General features: G+C 36.3%; 2 protein-coding genes across 2 annotated transcripts; one reads left to right on the forward strand and one right to left on the reverse strand.

Annotated features, from left to right (window-relative positions):
- Positions 1–18,081: 18,081 nt before the first annotated feature.
- On the forward strand, positions 18,082–18,666 carry LOC133321330 (large ribosomal subunit protein mL49-like). The gene is made up of 2 exons (XM_061530422.1): positions 18,082–18,132; positions 18,190–18,666. Exons 1-2 carry the CDS (start codon positions 18,082–18,084, stop codon positions 18,664–18,666), a joined length of 528 nt encoding a protein of 175 aa, XP_061386406.1.
- Positions 18,667–18,722: 56 nt separating this feature from the next.
- Positions 18,723–19,696, reverse strand: LOC133321326 (breast cancer metastasis-suppressor 1-like protein). Its single transcript, XM_061530419.1, has 3 exons — positions 19,504–19,696; positions 19,193–19,437; positions 18,723–19,135 (listed from the first exon to the last, which is right to left on the reverse strand). The coding sequence occupies exons 1-3, from the start codon at positions 19,694–19,696 to the stop codon at positions 18,848–18,850; spliced, it is 726 nt and encodes a 241-aa protein (XP_061386403.1). The 3' UTR covers positions 18,723–18,847.
- Between the last annotated feature and the right edge of the window lie 236 nt (positions 19,697–19,932).

Raw genomic sequence — 19,932 nt, forward strand, 5'->3', positions numbered from 1 at the left:
CACCGTGGACATGCAGTTGAGGGGCAGTGGGTTTTTGAAGGCATTGAGCGATCAAGTAATAAATGTTTTATAGTGCCGGTGCAAGATCGTTCGAAAGAAACCTTTCTGCCCCTCATTAAAAATATATCAAGAGATGGAAGAGATATCCATTAGTGGAAGAGTTATCCATTACTAACCACAATGCTGTGAATTGGAATAGCTACTTTAGGGAAGCTACCATTTTTAGTGAATTCCAAACGAGTCGAAATAGGCAACAGAAAACATAACCGTGGACATGCAGTTGAGGGGCAGTTTTATAGTGCCGGTGCCGGTCGTTCTAAAGAAACCTTACTGCCCCTCAATAAAAATATATTAAGCCAGGCTCGGTAACAATTTCGGATGGTTAAAGGTAAATTATGTATTATCTATATATTTTTATATTCATTAATATTATTTTCTTTATTTTGAGGCGTATGATACATTGGATTAGGAGCGGGTTAACCACTCCGAAAATTTCGTCGATCCACAATCAATTCAACACACAAACACATATAGAAGGGCTCTGGCGCCATCCAAGAAAAGCTATTACTGCATATTCTTGTCGGAATGCTTTTCAGTGGTTATGTGCAGAATTTTATCTTTATAAGATGATTTCGTGCTAATGAGAATAATCCATTTGTAGAATTTCTCAAACTCGCGAGTCAGCTGTATGATCCAACCACTCCTGCCGCTGACTCCGAACTTGAGTGAATTTGAGGGGGTTCTGCAGCTTCTGTTGCGTTGGAAGACATCGGATCATCAAGTTCAGAAGGGAATGAGGATGATTATTATTAAGGATTTTTTAAAACATGTTTTTTTGTAAATTGTATTTATTTAATATTTTATTATAATCGAATATCTTTTTAAATTTTTGAAGTATTTGTTACTATTTTAATTTGTTTACTTCTTAATTTATTTGTTAGTGTTTAATTTGTTACAAAATTAAATTATTTAAATTGTTTCCGAATATTTTAATGGCTTTTTTAATGTGTAGATATGAAAATATCAGTCCATATGTTATTTGTATATTTACACATTCACAGCCTTTTTGGTTAATAAATAAGGGTATAAAATGTAGATTTTGTGAAATTTTGATTTTGTGGATCTTCTTTCAGTATGAAGATCCACAAAAAAATTATGTGGTTGTGATCAGCTTTAAAAGTACTATCTGATGTAAAAATTGTAAACGTTTCGGAGTGGCATTCTTAACGATATTTAATAAAAAGTGGGATTTTCTTAAAACTCGGAAAGTACCGATTTTCCCTCGAAAAAATGTATGTTGTAATCAGCATTAGAAGGGCTACCTATGGTAAAAATTTCAAAATGATCTGAGAGATGTCCGTAAATTGCATTTATTCCTTATGTTGTATTTATTCATTTTGAAATCACCTCTATGCGATTTTAAATCTATTTATTAATTAGTGGTAAAAGAATGACGTGTCCGCCGCTAATTCTGTGTTTTCAAAAAATCTTCAACTCGTAGATTTTATGTGCACATGTGTGGCAAGTGCACTAGCAAATGTAAGCCGTTTTAAGTGAAGTTGCCAGATTTAAAAAAATACATTGGGTAATTACAAGGGACAGATTTAAAGGTACGGTTACTTTGGGGTAGGTTATTTAGGGGCAAACAAATGAATTGGGTAAGTACTGAAAATAACTGGGTATTCTGAAATCGGATTAATTAACCGTGGAAGGTAATTAAGCGGGGAATACTGTATTTATTAATTAGTGGTAAATGAATGACGTGTCCGCCACTAATTCTGTGTTTTTAAAAAAATCTCCAACTCGTATTGTCTTTCTTCCAGTGCTTTCTTTCCTTGGTCCTTTTCTTTCCACATTTCTTCGTGGGCAATTTATATGCCTAATACATAATGCTTTCCAAAATAAGTATTTTTGCGTGCAATACTGAAATTCCAAACTCAAGAGCTTCGGGACTTATCTCGTTCTTTTTGCTTAAAATATTGAAATCCTTGGATTGAGGTTCTTAATTTCATTTTGTGACGATCTTAATTTAATTTTGCACATAATTTATTTTCCCTTTTGTTACATCCGTAGTTACTTTTACATACCATATAATGGGGTGGCAATATTGTGTTGATGATGTTGTTGGGTCTTGCCACAACACTTTGTTTTCTTTACCACAAATAATTTGAACTGGGACAAAGTGCTTGGTCTTGGAGTAAGATTTTCTATATTTACTAGCCTTTGTTGGTGAATTTCCTATTTCTATGAGCACATTTGAGGCAGTTATTTTTTCATTCGTTTGCAGTATGACTTGTGCGGCATATATAATCATTTCAATATGAACTTTTGATCTAATTTCCTCAGTTTTTCTTTTCTTGCTTCGTTCACTCGAATCCGAAAATTATTTACTTCCAAAGTGCCTTCCAGTCACATCTGGTTGTTTTTCATAAAAAACGGGAGTTACATTTTTTTAATAAAATACCCTAAACTGCTTTATTTAAGGAATAAACGGGATTCGGCGGCTATTGTTTTTATAGAAAAGCTTAATGTGTACCGCATTCTATAAAGAAAAAAATATGATCCGGACGAATCCTGATCCATAACAAAATTGCCTTTGAAATCCAACTACCAAAAAAATATAACGAAAGTAAAAAATAAAAGACAAAATTATTATTAGAAGCTTACTATAGGAATCACTTCACTACACGACTTAAAATAAAAAATACATGCCTATTGGGAAATTTGATATAATATCAAATCGAGTTAAAAATCAATTTGCATCTAATTGAACAGAAGCGGTGACGCTTGGTAAAAAAAGGTGGGGATAATTTGTGCTTACCTAGTATTAAAATTTTGGACTTTTGGCCGCCTAATTACTCAAAATTTTCCTATATGCATCGCCAAACTGAACTAGAAAAATCTCAAGGGAAAATTGCAGAAATACTCATCAATATTACTCGACAGCCGAAATCCAGAGAGAAAAAATATTCAATATAAGAGACGAAAAGTTTTTACTCCTACAAGTGGCCTATAATCCGAAGCTAAGGGCTTGCAGAAATCGCAGAGAAAAATCTGGAAAAGAAATGTAACCCAAAAACAATTCGATGTATTTTTCGTAAGCATTGTCTTCAGGTTACACTGAAAAAACCATGCATAAACCCCCCGAAAACCGATAGAATTTCGTTCAGGAACACAAAAAAATATTTTTCATGTTGCAATTCTGTTATTTATGCCGATGAAAGTAAATTTAATTTGTTTTGGGTCGGATGAACCAAGTGAGGTATGGCACAAGGCCGCCGGAAAAATTTAGACATCTTACACAAAAAACTTGGTAAAATCTATTCAGGCAAGGTTGAAAACTGTAAAAGACAACAAGGGATGTCATACAAAGTATTAACCATCCAAAAATCCGTTTGTTAAAAAAACCTTATATTTGATACTTTTCAATGTGAGGTTGCAATTGCCTTTGTTTAACAAAAGTAAATTTTAATTCAATGATAAATTCAATGATATTATCAAACTCAAGTTGTATATTTTGAAATGCGTTGTCTAGCTCGCCTTCTTGAAATATATTATACTTTCGTCTGTTCATTTCTATAGGCTCTATTTATTGGGCACTGTTTTTATGTGTTAACACGCAGAAGCTCATTTTTTCTGATCTCCACGGTTTGTATAGCATCAAAATCTCTCCAAAAATCATATCTATGGCTACTTATGGCATATTGTCTGTATCTTATAAAGTGTGGCATTCTTCTCTTACATTACAAAACCTGTATTGTCATTTAACTTAATAACATTCTCCGGTATTTCAATATCTTCTTGCTCTAGTATTTTAGAGTTTTGCAGAAATTATAGTTCGCTGCAAAATCTGCAGGGAATAAATCGGATCATATCTATAGTTAGCTGTTCTCAAAAATATAAGATAGCAATGATCTCTTTAACTTATTTAACTCACGTTGAAAATCAGTAGCAAAAATTAAATTTTTCATGAAATTGACTTTTTTCGGTTGAAGTTTAAAAATAATTTTTTGTTTTACAGATGTATTTTAATCTGTATTATTAAAGCTTTAAAATAATTAGTAAGTACTAAAAATCAAATAAAATGCGCGATTGCACCACATATTTACCAATTTAGGAAAAAAATTAGACATTTCTTCAGTAAACACAAGTGCAGGTAATGTGGTATACCTTGAGTCTGTATGAAAAAAGCCAGCACAAGACGAAATATAATTATTATTTAAACATTTGTACTCTACGAGAGTCTACCATGAATCACAAGGATGAAAAACAAAGGCTATGAGTTTTAACAACTTCTCCATACAAAAATTAAATATTTCCATGCGTAGACGTTATTATATAATAAAAATTAAAGTTTCACTCAACGTATCCGTTAAAAACCTAAACAGACATAAATCTCGAGCTAATTCGCATTTATTAAAAACAATAAATTATATAAGATATCAATTGGAAGTGAAAATTAGACTATACCATCATTTGGTATACCACAATACTTGCACTTTTTTAATAATCACTTTTAATGGAATTTCAAATATTTTCTCAAATATCTCTTAAATTGTTAGAATAATATTATTTTCAAATTGATACATGGAAAGACAACACATGGAGAATGTTAACTGTAAAATTTCAATTTAATCGGATAAAAAATAAAAATTTGGCAATCAAAAAACAAATGGGTGTACCACATTTGCATCACCTCCTATAAATATAAATTTATGAGCTATGTCCTTCAATTTTTGATCCAGAGAAAGGTTTCCCGTCTGAATTTCCTCGGCAGCGTCTCTTAATATCCATACATCATTAATAGCCATACATCATGCCGTACAGCATTTATCATAGTATGTGCAATTTTTTGAAAGTTTATTTATGTATGTGTGACACACACAATGCATGAAGAAAATCAAAATAGTTTTGATTTTGAAAATGAAACCCTTTCAATCTGGTGAATAATATTCATTTTCAAAATTGTCAGTAAATAATTTTGTGTATAAAAATAATGGAATTGTGACGGATTAAAAAAACAACTGAATTTACGACTCAAAATGCAATTTTTGGGACAAAAATCCATTTTTAGAATAAAGATTGAAGAGTTTGCCATACACTAGCCAATCTCATATATACACAAAGGTGCTCATCGACATGACGGTATGATTTATAGTGTGTGGGGCCCTTAATGAGGACCTTAAACCCAGCATGTATTCTTTGTAGCCCATACTAATGTTGTCATGTTGCAATCATCTAACTAAGAGAGGACGTCTTTAAATAAATAAAAGATAAAATTATTTTCTCCCCAATATTCACGGGGACAAGAGCGGTTATGGTTGTGGAATTGCTAAGTAATGTATTGAGCTACGCTTTGATCGAAGCTGTTAGTACTAATAACCCTCCAGAAATATTGTTCCGCAGAATATGTATCGAAAATGACGAACGCAGACTTGTATCGCCCTGTATTTTCCATATTATCTGAAAAAGGCAGAAAGATTTCCATCTGTGGCATTGGAGGATATGGTATGCCATAACATTTTTTTTCTCTCGAATATTCACGGGTATAAGAGTTATGGGCGTGAAATTGGTTACTAATGTATTGAGCTACGTTTTTATCGGAGATGTCAGTACTTATATATCTTTCTATAAATTCAATTACTGTTGGGAATGGTGTTGTATCATTTAAATCTATTTCGAAGCATCTTTTAACCAGTACATTCCGTGGAAATGAAATCCGCATTGCGCCCTTTTGACTGAATCGCTGCTTATTGGTCTTGCCATTTACCCAAATGTCAGCCATTTAATTTCCGCTGCAAATAGAGTTAAAAACAAGGTTGGACGGCAAAATTACATTATCATTGTTACGACCTTCTTCTTTCGTCTGATTTTCAATTGGTACATTTTGCAACAAAGTCTGTTGTCCTCCGGGAGTCAACACTTCATTACAATTGCCATCATAGTTCTCATTTCCGTTATAGACTGGTGAGGGTCTTGTTGTTTGGGCGTAGTAAATGTCAATAATATTATCAGTGCCCTCATGGTCAGCAATAAAAGGGAGACCATGTTGCGTGTTGACATACGACGATTTAAGTACAGTTGTACAACTTGTGCCTGATGAAATGTTCGTGGAAGAGAGGTAACGGTGTCATTGACATTAATTGTTACATTTACCACCGCATCTCTTATAGCATTTTGTCTTTAAAACCCTAGAAACACAATTATCATGAATGGCAATCTTGCAGTTACCAGTCTTCGGAATATTCAAGGCCATTTGACTGTCGAATGTTCGGATTCTTTTTGTTTTTATGTTATCTCACACAAGTTATGCTATCTTCGACAAAACATATACACATAATTCGATTTTGGAAATTTGTGTACCATAGAATAAAATCTTATGAAATGAATGTTAATGTGAGGAACATAGTCCATCACAACATATGCATATAACTGTTGGCCACATTTTTATTTCTTCATTGTGTTTACTATACGCATGCACATCTGTTTGCCCGTTCTATACTTCTAAATGGACCTGTGCTCATCTTTTTCTATTCTAATATTAACAAATCAACATTTGATTGACTTGCTGCGACACGTCTATCATTCATACTCGATATGTTTTGAGCTCGTTTCAAATTGCTGGATCAAGTCTTCTTTCGCGCCTTGCAGATGTATTTCTGGCTTGCTGCGTTATTCGATGATTATATAATTTTCCTGCGCCCTAACGATATGATCCTGCCTCCTTTCCTGGTGCTAAAGGAAATTTTTTGACTGTACCTATACTCTATCGGAGAAACGTCTACGCCTTGTAGTGTGTTTCGTTGCTGTTATTCTTCTTTATGAAGAACTTAAGCGTCTTCTCTGATGTGTAATACTGTTTCTTACCTGTTCTATTCCCAAATATTTCGAATCAAACGCCTTCCATGCTTTTTATTGCTTGCTCTTCTTGTCTAGTAGCGGAACTGTCACGTCTTTTTCTTGGTGTTGTTCCGTATTCCTTAATTGCTCCGCTTTATTATTCGAATGGATTGTACGACTTTGTCGGTGCTCAATCGTATTTCAAAGTTGTTCATTATGAAGAATACTCGTTGGAACACATCAATGTATGGGCATATGCATCTCTGGTCCTCTCCTGGTTCCGAAATTCTTCATCTGCCGACCGCTAGCTCTCTATTGGGAATTACCACTTATATTCGTCTCGCTTGCATTTATCTCAGTCATACCTTATTGCCTACTTTCGCCTGGAATTACTCTGCCCTTCGGCCCTCGACATTCCATTAAATATTTTATTTTGCACATATACTATCACTTTATTAAAATACTTTTCTAACATTCACAATTGCACCACATTAACGATTGGAAATTTTAGGACAGAAAAAAAATTATTTAATAATAACTTTTAATATTTAATAATTAATTTCGATTTTAATATTGCTTCGATAGACTCAATGTAGAAGAAGTTTCACGCATCTGAGATGTACAACTTTGACACAATCTTTTGGTGCCATTGAAAATGCGATAAAATTAAGAATAAATATATAATTCCCTGCAAATAAGCCGCCAACACCAACGTCACTACCAACAATATCATCATCCACATGAACAATATTATTATCCACATCAACAATATAACAATCCACAACAACACCACCTTCCAAAACAGCACTACTACTTTCATAATCCGCAACATCAACCAAATTCTACCATCCTCAATACCAATAACAGAACCACGATCCACAACAAAATTAGCACCTGTTTCCGACCAGGATGGACATTTTTAACGGCATTTATTTTCTATTTTCGATATAATTTTTCTTTAATTGTACAACTTTTGTCAAAAAAAAATATTTGTTTTTGTTTCTTCAAACAGTAAACTAATTGTCAGCATGATAATTTAATTTCTATAATAACAATGTTGTTTTTGTAAAATGTTCGTTGCTGTAGCTGATGCATACATCTTATTAAATACACCTTGCCCATTATATGGTGGAATACAGTTATATGGTAGAACATTTCGCTATTTTAATATAAAAAGAAGGTAATATTAGAAATACCCTGAAAGGGGGCTAATATATCTAAAAAAACGTAACGTATTTTGCGAAGTGAAAACGAACCGCCATTCCACCAACACTTGCATATTTTACCATAACACGAAATTAATTCTGTGTAAAATGCTTTGCAAACATGCCGTTTTCACGCTACGAAAGCGAAGAGATTACAACTTGTTTTGCTTATTGGGGCGCCATAATAGAACTTGAATTGTTTTTTATTTATTATCTTCGAAGTGTGCTGGTTTTCAGCAAATAAGTTTTTTAAAAAGTAAACATATTAATATAATTTCTAAAACGGCATATACATTAGAAATTTTTACCGGGTTAACCTACTTTATAAGGATTTATTTCATATATATGCAAAGGAATTGACAATTGAAATCCACTGGCTTAACGAAATTCGGTTAAATGTAAACGTACCATAAGTTAAATAAATTTGTTGAATTATTGGTTGTGTAAAAACAACCAAAAAAGTTAAAGAAGCGAAAAAACATTGCAAATGAAGAAATAGACATGTCCATGCAAGCGAAAAGCTTAAGGCACCATCCAAAAAAAGGTTAAATTTTTCCTTCATATTCCACAATCTACCGCAGTCTTTTCTAGAATTGGAGGAACAAAACAGAAGACGGCGAAAATGCTTTGGTATGAACATGTCAGAATCTAAATTATAAAAGTTAAAATAACAATTTTTCTTAAAGGTTTATTAAATGGACTAACGGACACATCCTTAGAAAAATATGTGCGGAATTGCCTTGCGGTACTTCTACGCCAAGCAGCATGTAGCTTTTCTGGGTTTGGGCACCATGGAACTACACCTGTCCATGCACTAACAGTAATGAATATTATAAAAGGTAAAAATACCTTGAATAATCTTCAATAACACTGCAACCTATACCTGTATAAAATTTAATCGAGCTAAGTACATTTATTCAGTCAAAATTTTGCATTTGGTCAATGAGGTTTGTCAACACTACCGATAATTCATGTTTCTTAAGAAAAAATTAGTGGACATGTCGAGTTTAAGAAACTTGTAACTATATTAAATTTATATATTTTTCACAAGGACACTTTAGAATTTAAAATGATTAAAAAATATTTGTAATTATGATATTTTTATCGATGCCGTCCATAGGAACAACATTTTTTTTGAGTGGTTTTACATAATGGAAGACATATTTTTAATCAAAAATTCTTTTAACCTCTGAAATGCCTTATTTGGCCCTGCCGACAATTGAATAAAAGGTTCAGGAAGTCGGCACCATGTTTTATAATTGTAATATTTTAATACATAAAATTATTTTATATAATTTTTTTATTAGATCACTAATGGAAACGTCCGATAATAATAATCAATTTAATCTACTTTAAAAAAATTAAATAAATTTTTATTGCATTGGGGAGTAAACAAAATTTGGAAACATATGAATCTAAATACAATATAGTGAAATAAATACTCTCGGGATGGTGAAACGTTTATATTACGAAAATCCTTAAAGTGCCGACTATTGGTGCACTTACCCTACAAACTATTTAAAAGTGCAACATTATCGTGATATACGTACAACAATACTTTGTAGTATATTTATATATACGTCTCTCTTTTTTTAATAGCCAAAGAATTCATTGATAAATGTAACAATAACTATTCATTTGCATTGCGAAAACGGACCGGAAAAGGGGAATGTTTTCGTTGTCCTATATGAAAAATTGATTTCGTCAGCGTTCGTTTACGTGCCGTTTTTCATAGAGGGTATTTGTAATTTTTTTATTGAGTTTAAATTTGAATCCAAAATAACAAATTACGGCAAATTAGCAGGCATGTCACAGATTTTGATCGGAATGGTTTCAATTTCGTATTTCCCTTCCGTCGTTTTCGTTTTACCTTCTTCAAATTCCGATTGACTTGATGAGTTCCAATTTAAATATGGCAAAACTACTCTAATCAAAACAAAAACCATATCAAATTCATATAAGTTCCGTTCCAGAACCTAAAAGACTTTTTACTCGAAAACCGTTCCTGAATCCACAAAACCCGTAAAACATAGTGTTACGTTCTTGGACTTTACTTATTCCCGTGTAGACGTTGTTTTATTTCCCGATACAGTTCGTACCAAATAAAACGCGGGTTCGTTCTGATTACGATTATTACAATGATTTTATTCACACAACTTTACTTTGCACTTTACTTTACACGACGGTTTCAATTCGCGATCTGATTCACAACTAACTCACTGCCTTTCCATTTCCCCTATTTATATGAGCCTTGCTTGTAGCTACAGAAGTTTCTAGACGATCTGGTAACGCCTAGATCACGAACAATCTACCAATGCAACAAACACACATACAAACTTACATTGAATAAACAATAACAACAACACATACAAACTTACATTGAGTAAACAATAACAACAACACATACAAACTTACATTGAGTAAACAATAACAACAACACATATACAGGTGAGGGGGTAACAAAGAAAGAGGAATTAAGCGATCACCAATGATGACGTTTAACAAGAATTGTACGTCAACAAAAAAAAATAGACAATGAAAGAGGAAATGGAAGGATGTAGAAAAATCTATACAGTAGTTGTTGTTGTGAAGTTATTCACATAAACTGCGTAGTAGAAATTTACGTTACAATTCAAATTCTTAAATTAACGGAATTCATCTAAAGTAACTTAAATCTAAATTTATATTCGTAACATTGCCCCCCGCTTAAGCCTGTTCGTCCCGAATAGGCACAGTTCCCGTTCCGTAGGGGGTCAGCCGCTCCAAATGTACAACTTTCATCTTCGACCTGGGACTGTCGCTCCTCTGGATGCGATAAACGACGTCATTTATTTTCGTGACAATCTTGTAGGGTCCTTCCCAGTGCGTTTGCAATTTGGGGCATAGTCCTTTCTTTCGTTGTGGGTTGAACAATAGTACCAGTTGCCCTTCTTGAAACCCATCGGTATTTGCCGCTCGATCGTACCTTGCCTTCATGCGGTTGCTAACCATTTTTATTCGATGGCGAACTGCATCGTGGACTTTACTAAAAGAGTTTTGACTGTCCTCTTCTTGGCTCACATCGTCGTTTGGGGTAGCACCGAATATCAAATCGCCAGGTAGCTTTAATTCGTTTCCGAACAGAACTTTGGCTGGGGTCCGGGATGTGGAATCATGAATGGCCGATCTATAAGCCAGTAAAAACTTTGGAATATGCTCATCCCAGTCTCGTTGGCCACTGTCCACCACTTTCCGTAGATGTTCTTCCAGGGTGCGATTAAATCTTTCCACCATGCCATCTGATTGTGGATGTAGGGGCGTCGTTCTGGTTTTCTTGATTCCGTAGGAGTCACACATTTCCTTGAAGATCGCTGATTCAAAATTCCTACCTTGATCGGAATGAACCTCAGATGGAACACCATAGCGACAAATCCAATTTTTGCTGAACACATCCACAATTGTCCTGGCTTCTTGATTTGGGATAGCATAAACCTCTGGCCATTTACTGAAGTAATCCATGACCACTAAGACATACCGGTTCCCAGAGTCGCTTGTTGGGAACGGTCCAACTACATCCATTGCGATTCTTTCAAAAGGGGCTCCTGAATTATACTGCTGCATGTAGCCTCGACTCTTCCGTGTTGGACCTTTAGCTCTTATGCACCTTTCACAATTGGCGATCCAGTCGGCAATGGATTTTTGACAGCCGACCCAGTAGAATCTCTGCTTTACCTTTTCAGCCGTCTTTGCTATGCCAAGATGCCCTCCACTTGGCCCATCGTGAAACTCCGACAAGACATCTCTTATTTTGGAGACTAGGACGACGATCAAGTTCCGGTGAGATTTACCATCCTCACTTTCCCATTTGCGATATAAGCAACCATCCATTATAAGTAGACTGTCCCACTGGGCCCAATAGGATTTTAAAAGAGGGCTTTCGGAGGTAATTTCTTTCCGACTAGGTCGCTTGCCCGTTTCTATGGCCGAAATTATTTTGCCCAGAATGGGATCCCCTCGTTGTTCCGTCGACCAATCTTTACCCGACTCAAACTGCAATAGTCGGACATCAACGATATTCTCCTTACACTCAGCCTTTGAGCAATGCCTGCATTCTACCTTGCATGGCCGACGAGACAGGGCATCAGCATTACCGTGTTTTCCGCCTTTTCTGTGCTCGATTCTGAAGTCATAACTCTGGAGCCTCTCGATCCAACGGGCTAGTTGACCTTCCGGATTCTTAAACCGCAGCAACCATTGGAGAGCAGCGTGGTCGGTCCTCAGCAGGAAATGCTGGCCATATAGGTATTTGTGGAAGTGTTTAACGCTCTCAAGGACAGCAAGCAGCTCTCTCCTCGTCACACAGTAATTCCTCTCAGGCTTCGACAATATCCGGCTGTAGTACCCGATGACTTTTTCCTGTCCGTCGATTTCCTGGGAAAGGACGCCACCAATGCCGCACGCACTTGCGTCTGTGTCCAGAGCAAACTTTCCGCCAGGTATAGGGTATGCCAAAATGGGGGCTCTGCATAGCATGTCTTTGAGTTTACTGAATGCCTCTTCTTGGTCGTTGCCCCACTGAAACCTCTGGCCTTTTTGAGTCAAGCGGTGTAGACAGGCGGCGATGTTGGCAACATTTGGGACAAATCGACGGTAGTAGGTTCAGCTTGAGGCCTGAAGACGAAAGCTGCTGTAGAACATCCTATAAGTTCTTGATGTTTTCGTCGAAGTTGCGTCCCATGACTATGATGTCATCCAGGTATATGAGGCACGACTTCCACTGCAGCCCTTTTAACACACGCTCCATCAGCCTTTCAAATGTAGCCGGGGCGTTGCAGAGTCCGAATGGCATGACATTGAACTGCCAGAGACCCCCATTAACGCCAAACGCTGTTTTCTCTTTATCTTTCTCGGCGATCTCTACTTGCCAGTACCCAATCTGCAGGTCGAGGGTGGAGAACCATGACGTCCCGGCTAATGTGTCCAATGTGTCGTCGATTCTTGGGAGCGGATAGCTGTCTTTCTTGGTGACATCATTCAACTTTCGGTAGTCCACGCAAAATCGGGTGCTTCCGTCTTTCTTCTTGACCAATACCACTGGGGAGCACCATGGACTTGACGATGGTTCTATTACACCACTCTTTTCCATTTCACTTATCAGCTTCTGGACCTCGTCTCTTTTTGCCAGGGGAACACTTCTTGGAGGCTGTTTAATGGGTCTCGCGTCTGCTGTATGGATTTCATGCTTTACCACTGATGTTCTTCCCTGGTGCTCTTTTGTCAACGCAAAGGTAGAGGCATATTTCCATAATAGCTGCTTAGCATTGTTCCTCTCGGAAGGTGATAATTGGTGTGTCCACTCTTTTATGTAGCCGTCGAGGTGCTTCTTCTCCATGGCTGCTGGCTTTTCGGTGCTAATTTCCAAATTAACTACAGCTTCAGCTGGTGTGCATTGTCCAACATCGGAAAATTGGCAAATTTGCTCTTGCTTGTTTGACAGGTTCAAAACTCTAACAGGAATTAATCCGTCCTTGTTGCTTTTCACCAGGGCATTCGCTATTAGGATGTTACTGTTTCTGTTTTCTGCTGGTTCCACCACCCACAACTTCTCGGCTCCACAATCTCCATTCATTGGTACCCATATTATTGCTTCGGCACAGGGCGGTATTATCTCTGGATGGTCCGTAGTCAGACGTCTAATGGGTGTACTTTCATCGTAGCCCACGTTTAACGGAATTTCAACGTTAGACCAGGTCATCACACGCTCTTTCATATCCAGATTGATACCGAAGGCAATCATAAAATCTGCGCCTATTATCACTTCGTCTACGATATCGGCAACTATAAACTCGTAATTCACCGATTTATTGGCAATAGTCAGTCTCAGGGTAATCTTGCCGTGTACTGCCGCGGGCTCCCCCGTTGCTGTGCGCAGTCTGACTCCATTAAGTTGCGTTATTTTTCCCTTTACCAGATCTGATCTTATGATGGACTTTGATGCGCCAGTATCTAACGTCAGAACTCGCTTGTCACCATTGATGTACCAGTTGCTGTTAGGTTGTGACTTTTCTGTTGTACTATTGCTATGGAGATTGTGGGGCCATCGTCGATGGGAGCCAGTTCATGCCCCGCTGGACTGGCTCGATTTAGTTTAACGGTGACTCATTGGTGGACTGTTGAGCAATTCTTCTAACATCTTTCGTTGGAGGTGGTGACGATGACCTGGATCGTTTGCGCTTAGCTCTGCATTCGCGCGCAATATGACCTATGACCTTATCGCAGTTAGTAGGGATGACTAACCCTGGGCTTAGTCATCCCTACTAACTTTGTTTCTTCTATTACCTGCCTCATGGCGTCCTTGATCGAGTTAACGAGAGATCGCAATATGACCTATGACCTATGACCTTATCGCAGTTGTAGCATCTAACCCTGGGCTTAGTCATCCCTACTAACTTTGTTTCTTCTATTACCTGCCTCATGGCGTCCTTGATCGAGTTAACGAGAGATTTGGGTTCGCAACCTTCGGTCTCCAGTTGGCGAATCTTGTGGGTCTGGGGCTTAACAATTATTCTGGCCGTCTCTTGGGCAAGGGCAAACGACACAGTTTCGGCAAACGACGCTTTTGGTGACGCATATATTGCACATTTAATCTCAGGGTCACGTATGCCATTCACAAAGGTTTCGATTTTCATACGGTCCAGCAATGGGTGATTCTCTCCTGGATACGCCATTAGCACCAAACGTTCCACCTCAGCTGCAAAGTCTTGTAACGTCTCGTTTGCCCTCTGTACTCTTCCCCTTAATTCCATAACATCTTCATAGTTATTCCTAGAAGCGACAGGAATACTCTGTATAACATCAGCAGCACTGCCCTTCAATGCCAGAAGTAGTGCAACCGCTTTGTCGCTGTCGTTCCACGAATTTCTAGAAGCCACTGTCTCGAACTGTAACTTGAAAACATTGAATGACGTAGTGCCGTCGAATACAGAGGTTTGATTTTTAGTGTGTTATCAGGAACTCGCACCGGACCACCTTTAATTTCCAGTTCCGACATTTTCTTCTCCAGATTCGTAAACCTGTGGTCGTGGGCCAGAAATTTCTCATCCACAGACAGAATCTTCTCGTCAACCGACTGCACTTTCTTATCCAACTCTTTAATTTGGACCTCCACGGTTTCCACTCTCCTTCCAATAACTTCTGTAATGTTCTCGAGTTTCTCGTTCATTCTGACCCCTGACAGCTACTGACGAGACTTCCCCACCGTTGGATTCGCCCATTTCCGATAAATCCACTTCATCCTTACTGTCAAACTCATATGTATCGATGTTCATACCCCGGCGCTCGAACTCATCCAACAGACGTTTTTGTAGTTCAGCCTTGTTGCCAGTAGAGGACAATTCCAATTTATTAAGTTCCTTCTTCAAGTCTTCCACCCGTAGATCCTTAAACTTCATCGTAGTATTATCGTAATCCCACTTCTGACACCAATTGTTACGTTCTTGGACTTTACTTATTCCCGTGTAGACGTTGTTTTATTTCCCGATACAGTTCGTACCAAATAAAACGCGGGTTCGTTCTGATTACGATTATTACAATGATTTTATTCACACAACTTTACTTTGCACTTTACTTTACACGACGGTTTCAATTCGCGATCTGATTCACAACTAACTCACTGCCTTTCCATTTCCCCTATTTATATGAGCCTTGCTTGTAGCTACAGAAGTTTCTAGACGATCTGGTAACGCCTAGATCACGAACAATCTACCAATGCAACAAACACACATACAAACTTACATTGAATAAACAATAACAACAACACATACAAACTTACATTGAGTAAACAATAACAACAACACATACAAACTTACATTGAGTAAACAATAACAACAACACATATACAGGTGAGGGGGTAACAAAGAAAGAGGAATTAAGCGATCATCAATGATGACGTTTAACAAGAATTGTACGTCAACAAAAAAAATAGGCAATGAAAGAGGAAATGGAAGGATGTAGAAAAATCTATACAGTAGTTGTTGTTGTGAAGTTATTCACATAAACTGCGTAGTAGAAATTTACGTTACAATTCAAATTCTTAAATTAACGGAATTCATCTAAAGTAACTTAAATCTAAATTTATATTCGTAACAATAGAATCAAATTTAAGAGAGCACAAAACAAAATGGCGTTGGCTTTGTAAACTTTTTACTCGAGAAATTTGGCCGAGTAAAAATGGTAAACTGGAATGCCTACTTCTGATTGGCTGTTATGTTGATTTTGAAGTATTGCCATCTAATTTTGGCATATTTACTAGATTTACGTTCCCGAACTTTTGAAATTATTTTGTACTCTGAGAGTGATGTTGAAATGTTTCCCTTTTACTAGCTTTACTATTAAAAAGTACTGGAACAAAACAAAATTAACAAGAATCGGAAAATATATTGTATTTTAAACACATTAATATTGTTAAAAAAACTTATTTTGGTATTTTTTTGTCTCTATTGTTTTTTTTAATATATTGTTACGAAGATAACTTTAGATTTAAGTTAATTTAGATGAATTCCGTTAATTTAAGAATTTGAATTGTAACGTAAATTTCTACTACGCAGTTTATTTGAATAACTTCACAACAACAACCACTGTATAGATTTTTCTACATCCTTCCATTTCCTCTTTCATTTTCTATTTTGTTATTGTCGTACAATTCTTGTTAAACGTCATTCCTCTTTCTTTGTTACTCCCTCGCCTGTATATGTGTTGTTGTTATTCCTCTTTCTTTGTTATTCCCTCGCCTGTATATGTGTTGTTGTTATTGTAAGTTTGTTTACTCAAGTTTGTTGTTGTTATTGTTCACTCAGTAAGTTGGTTGTTGTTATTGTTACTCAATGTGTTTGTTGCATTGGTAGATTGTTCGTGATCTAGGTGTTACCAGATCGTCTAGAAACATCTGTAGCGACAGGCAGGGCTCATATAAATAGAGGGAATGGAAAGGCAGTGAGTCAGTTGTGAATCAGATCGCGAATTGAAACCGTCGTGTAAAGTAAAGTGCAAAGTAAAATTGTGTGAATAAAATCATTGTAATAATCGTAATCAGAACGAACCCGCGTTTTATTTGGTACGAACTGTATCGGGAAATAAAACAACGTCTACACGGGATTTAGTAAAATCCAAGAACGTAACAATATCATTCGTAATGACAGATTGTAAAATTCTTTAAATCATATTAAAGAATTTTACAATCTGGCATTATCAATAATATACTAAAGCAAACAAAAATATATTTTGGTTTGAAGAAAAAAAAGTGTGGCAAAACTTTGTTAAAAAGTTTTTTTAATAACTATTGATAACTAAACAATGCAAGATTTTGAAAAGACTGAACAAAAATTGAATTTAAATGTGAATTTATAAATAAAAACAATATACTTTTTATTATAAAGTGAATCTTTGTACGGAATTAATTAAACTATCGATTGGAATTCATTTCTTTATCATGCCTGTATATAAATCAAATAATTTAATGGAACTAAATAATAAACTGGCCCAAGAAATTATAATTTATATTAATATTGATGCTGTTCAGATTTATGGATTTTGAGCAGATGTTCAAGCTGAATTGGTTCTTATTTGATTTTTTATTTTCTCATTTTGTGTAAAATCTTCCTACTAATAAATTTTCAACATCGTTTTGGTATATCTCCTCAGACTCTTTTTCGGCATTTTGAAGACTTTAGCAGCATGGCTGTATTTTGGTATTTATAGAGGCCAATAAATGTCTTATATTATATGTAAACGTTCGAATAAAAAAGTAAAATAAAGCTTTTTTTCATTAAATTACTTTAATGTGAAATTACATAGTAGCAGTGACTTATTGTGAATATTAAATGCGTGCAACCTGTAATCATTTTACAGTGAATAACGTTCATTCGTTCAATAGTTCATTCAATCCTTTCAGTGAATAAAACAGCTGTGGTAGGTTGAACCACACAACACAATTCTATTTTGTAATCACTTAAGGGAAATTAATAATAAATTCACAGAAATTAAATAATTTCCCCAAAAAATGGCGTTAATACAAAGAGCTGTGAAAGAACTTGTAACCAAATCTTTAAAGGTAAGCTACTGTTAAATTTATTCTTTAGCTTTCATTTATTTTTTGTACAATTTTCAGGTACCGGTACCCACACGTTTTTCAAGTTACAAATCATCCGATATTGTTAAATCTTTAGATCAATATCCTGAAGTCGAAGTATTAAAGAATCCTCCAGAATGGAAATACGTTGAACGCCTGCTGCCCAAACCTGTCATACCCAAAGTAGCTGAAAAGCCGGAATATCCATCTGGCTGGAAACCACAATCAGTTGGTCTGAAAGACATGGACAAGTTGGAATACTATGTAGCCCGTTCACGTAATCATATGGTTCCAGTCTATTTGGAAACAACATTCAGGGGACAGCGCAGGGTGACAGTGCTCAAACGTGTACAAGGCAATATATGGCAACTGGAAAAAGAACTCCGGGCTGTGGTAGAAAAGGAACGTAAGGGTAAAATGTGCGCCACCCGTGTCAACGAAATGAGCGGACAGATTCGTATACACGGCGACTACGTTGATGTTGTGAGGGAGTATTTAAAATCAAAGGGTTATTGATCATATTCCAAATAAAATTGCTGTTGTCTTTGTTAAATAATTTTCCACAAAAAATGAGAAAATTGATTTATTTGTTGAAACTTAAAAACTACAACTAGAAACCAAATGAAGATCCCTTCTGGGCGAAGCATGTAGGAAGCAGGAAATACGGAAAATGTTGTATAGAAAAGATAGTTTAGGGTCATGTTGCAGAAGCCGCTGACACAGGGCCCGGCAATGTCGAACGCTTTAGAGCTTTTCTTATTGTAGTCCAGTCTTCTAGAATATCTTCCTCGTGTAGCATATACACAATAAATGGGCCGGTGACAGTAACTGCTTTCTTTCGAGCAGGTCCTCGAACCTTACTGTGCCGCTTATCGTTACCCCAGTCATCCCAGGATATATCCACATTGTGTCTGTCCTCTTCAAGACGTCTAATTTTCTCCATTAAGTCATCGTAAATTTGATCTAAAGCCAACTGTTTTTCACTCTGTAATTACGGAAAAGTTATAATGAGTTTTTTGTATTTACTTTCGTGATGTGTTACCTCAAAGTTTTGTAAAGCTGCTTGTTCCTCACTCAAAAACTTGTGTTCGATATTTTCTAAGCGATACCGTCGTAATATTTCCGCCACTTCAATGCGATTTTTGTATACTTTGTCTAACTCCTTGAGTGGTTGTAAATATTCCTCGGAACGTCCATTGCGCACTTCAGCCGATTGATGTTCGATTTGATTAATACGTTCGGTATAGTATTGTTCTCGCAATTGATTGAATTGTTTTTCCAAGTGATCTATAACAGAGGAATGAAAACATGATTTTCTTTGCTTAAAATGGGCCACAGCACAGCATAACTTACCTAAGATTTCTAAGCATTCCGTTCGCCGCCTTTCTATTTCATTAACATCCATTTCGGATGAATCGTCGGAATCGATTTCATTGGCTTCCTCATCGCTGGATTCATGACCTTGGCTGGAGTTGGAATGCTCAGATTCCGCACCACCTGAAACGTCACCATCTGACTCTCCGCCACCACCATTTTTCACGGGCATTTTGTGTGTGTGTTACCTTTTGTACTCTAGTGGAAAGTTTTACGAATACTTTGCAAGCGTTCTGAAACGCGATTAGTTTTCTATTTAAAATTAATAAATTTTCGACTTTTTATTTGGAATAAAACACAATATACATATTTCAGTTGTTGTTCACAGAATTGTTCGCAACGAATAAAATTGAAAAACGTTCCACTTGCTAACGAATGGGAGATAAGACAAAATGACCGATAAAGAAG

The sequence above is a fragment of the Musca vetustissima genome, unplaced genomic scaffold, assembly GCF_032173495.1.
Source record: "Musca vetustissima isolate MV318-11 ecotype Yass unplaced genomic scaffold, APGP_CSIRO_Mvet_v1 utg32462, whole genome shotgun sequence".
Taxonomy (NCBI): Eukaryota; Metazoa; Arthropoda; class Insecta; order Diptera; family Muscidae; genus Musca; species Musca vetustissima.

Excerpts from the sequence above, each read along its gene's own strand:
- LOC133321330 (XM_061530422.1), top strand. The coding sequence starts at position 18,082 with ATGGCGTTAATACAAAGAGCTGTGAAAGAACTTGTAACCAAATCTTTA. Across the intron at positions 18,133-18,189 it reads TTGTAACCAAATCTTTAAAG|GTACCGGTACCCACACGTTT; the intron begins GTAAGCTACTGT and ends TACAATTTTCAG.
- LOC133321326 (XM_061530419.1), bottom strand. The coding sequence starts at position 19,696 with ATGCCCGTGAAAAATGGTGGTGGCGGAGAGTCAGATGGTGACGTTTCA. Across the intron at positions 19,438-19,503 it reads GGAATGCTTAGAAATCTTAG|ATCACTTGGAAAAACAATTC; the intron begins GTAAGTTATGCT and ends CCTCTGTTATAG. Across the intron at positions 19,136-19,192 it reads CAGCTTTACAAAACTTTGAG|AGTGAAAAACAGTTGGCTTT; the intron begins GTAACACATCAC and ends CCGTAATTACAG.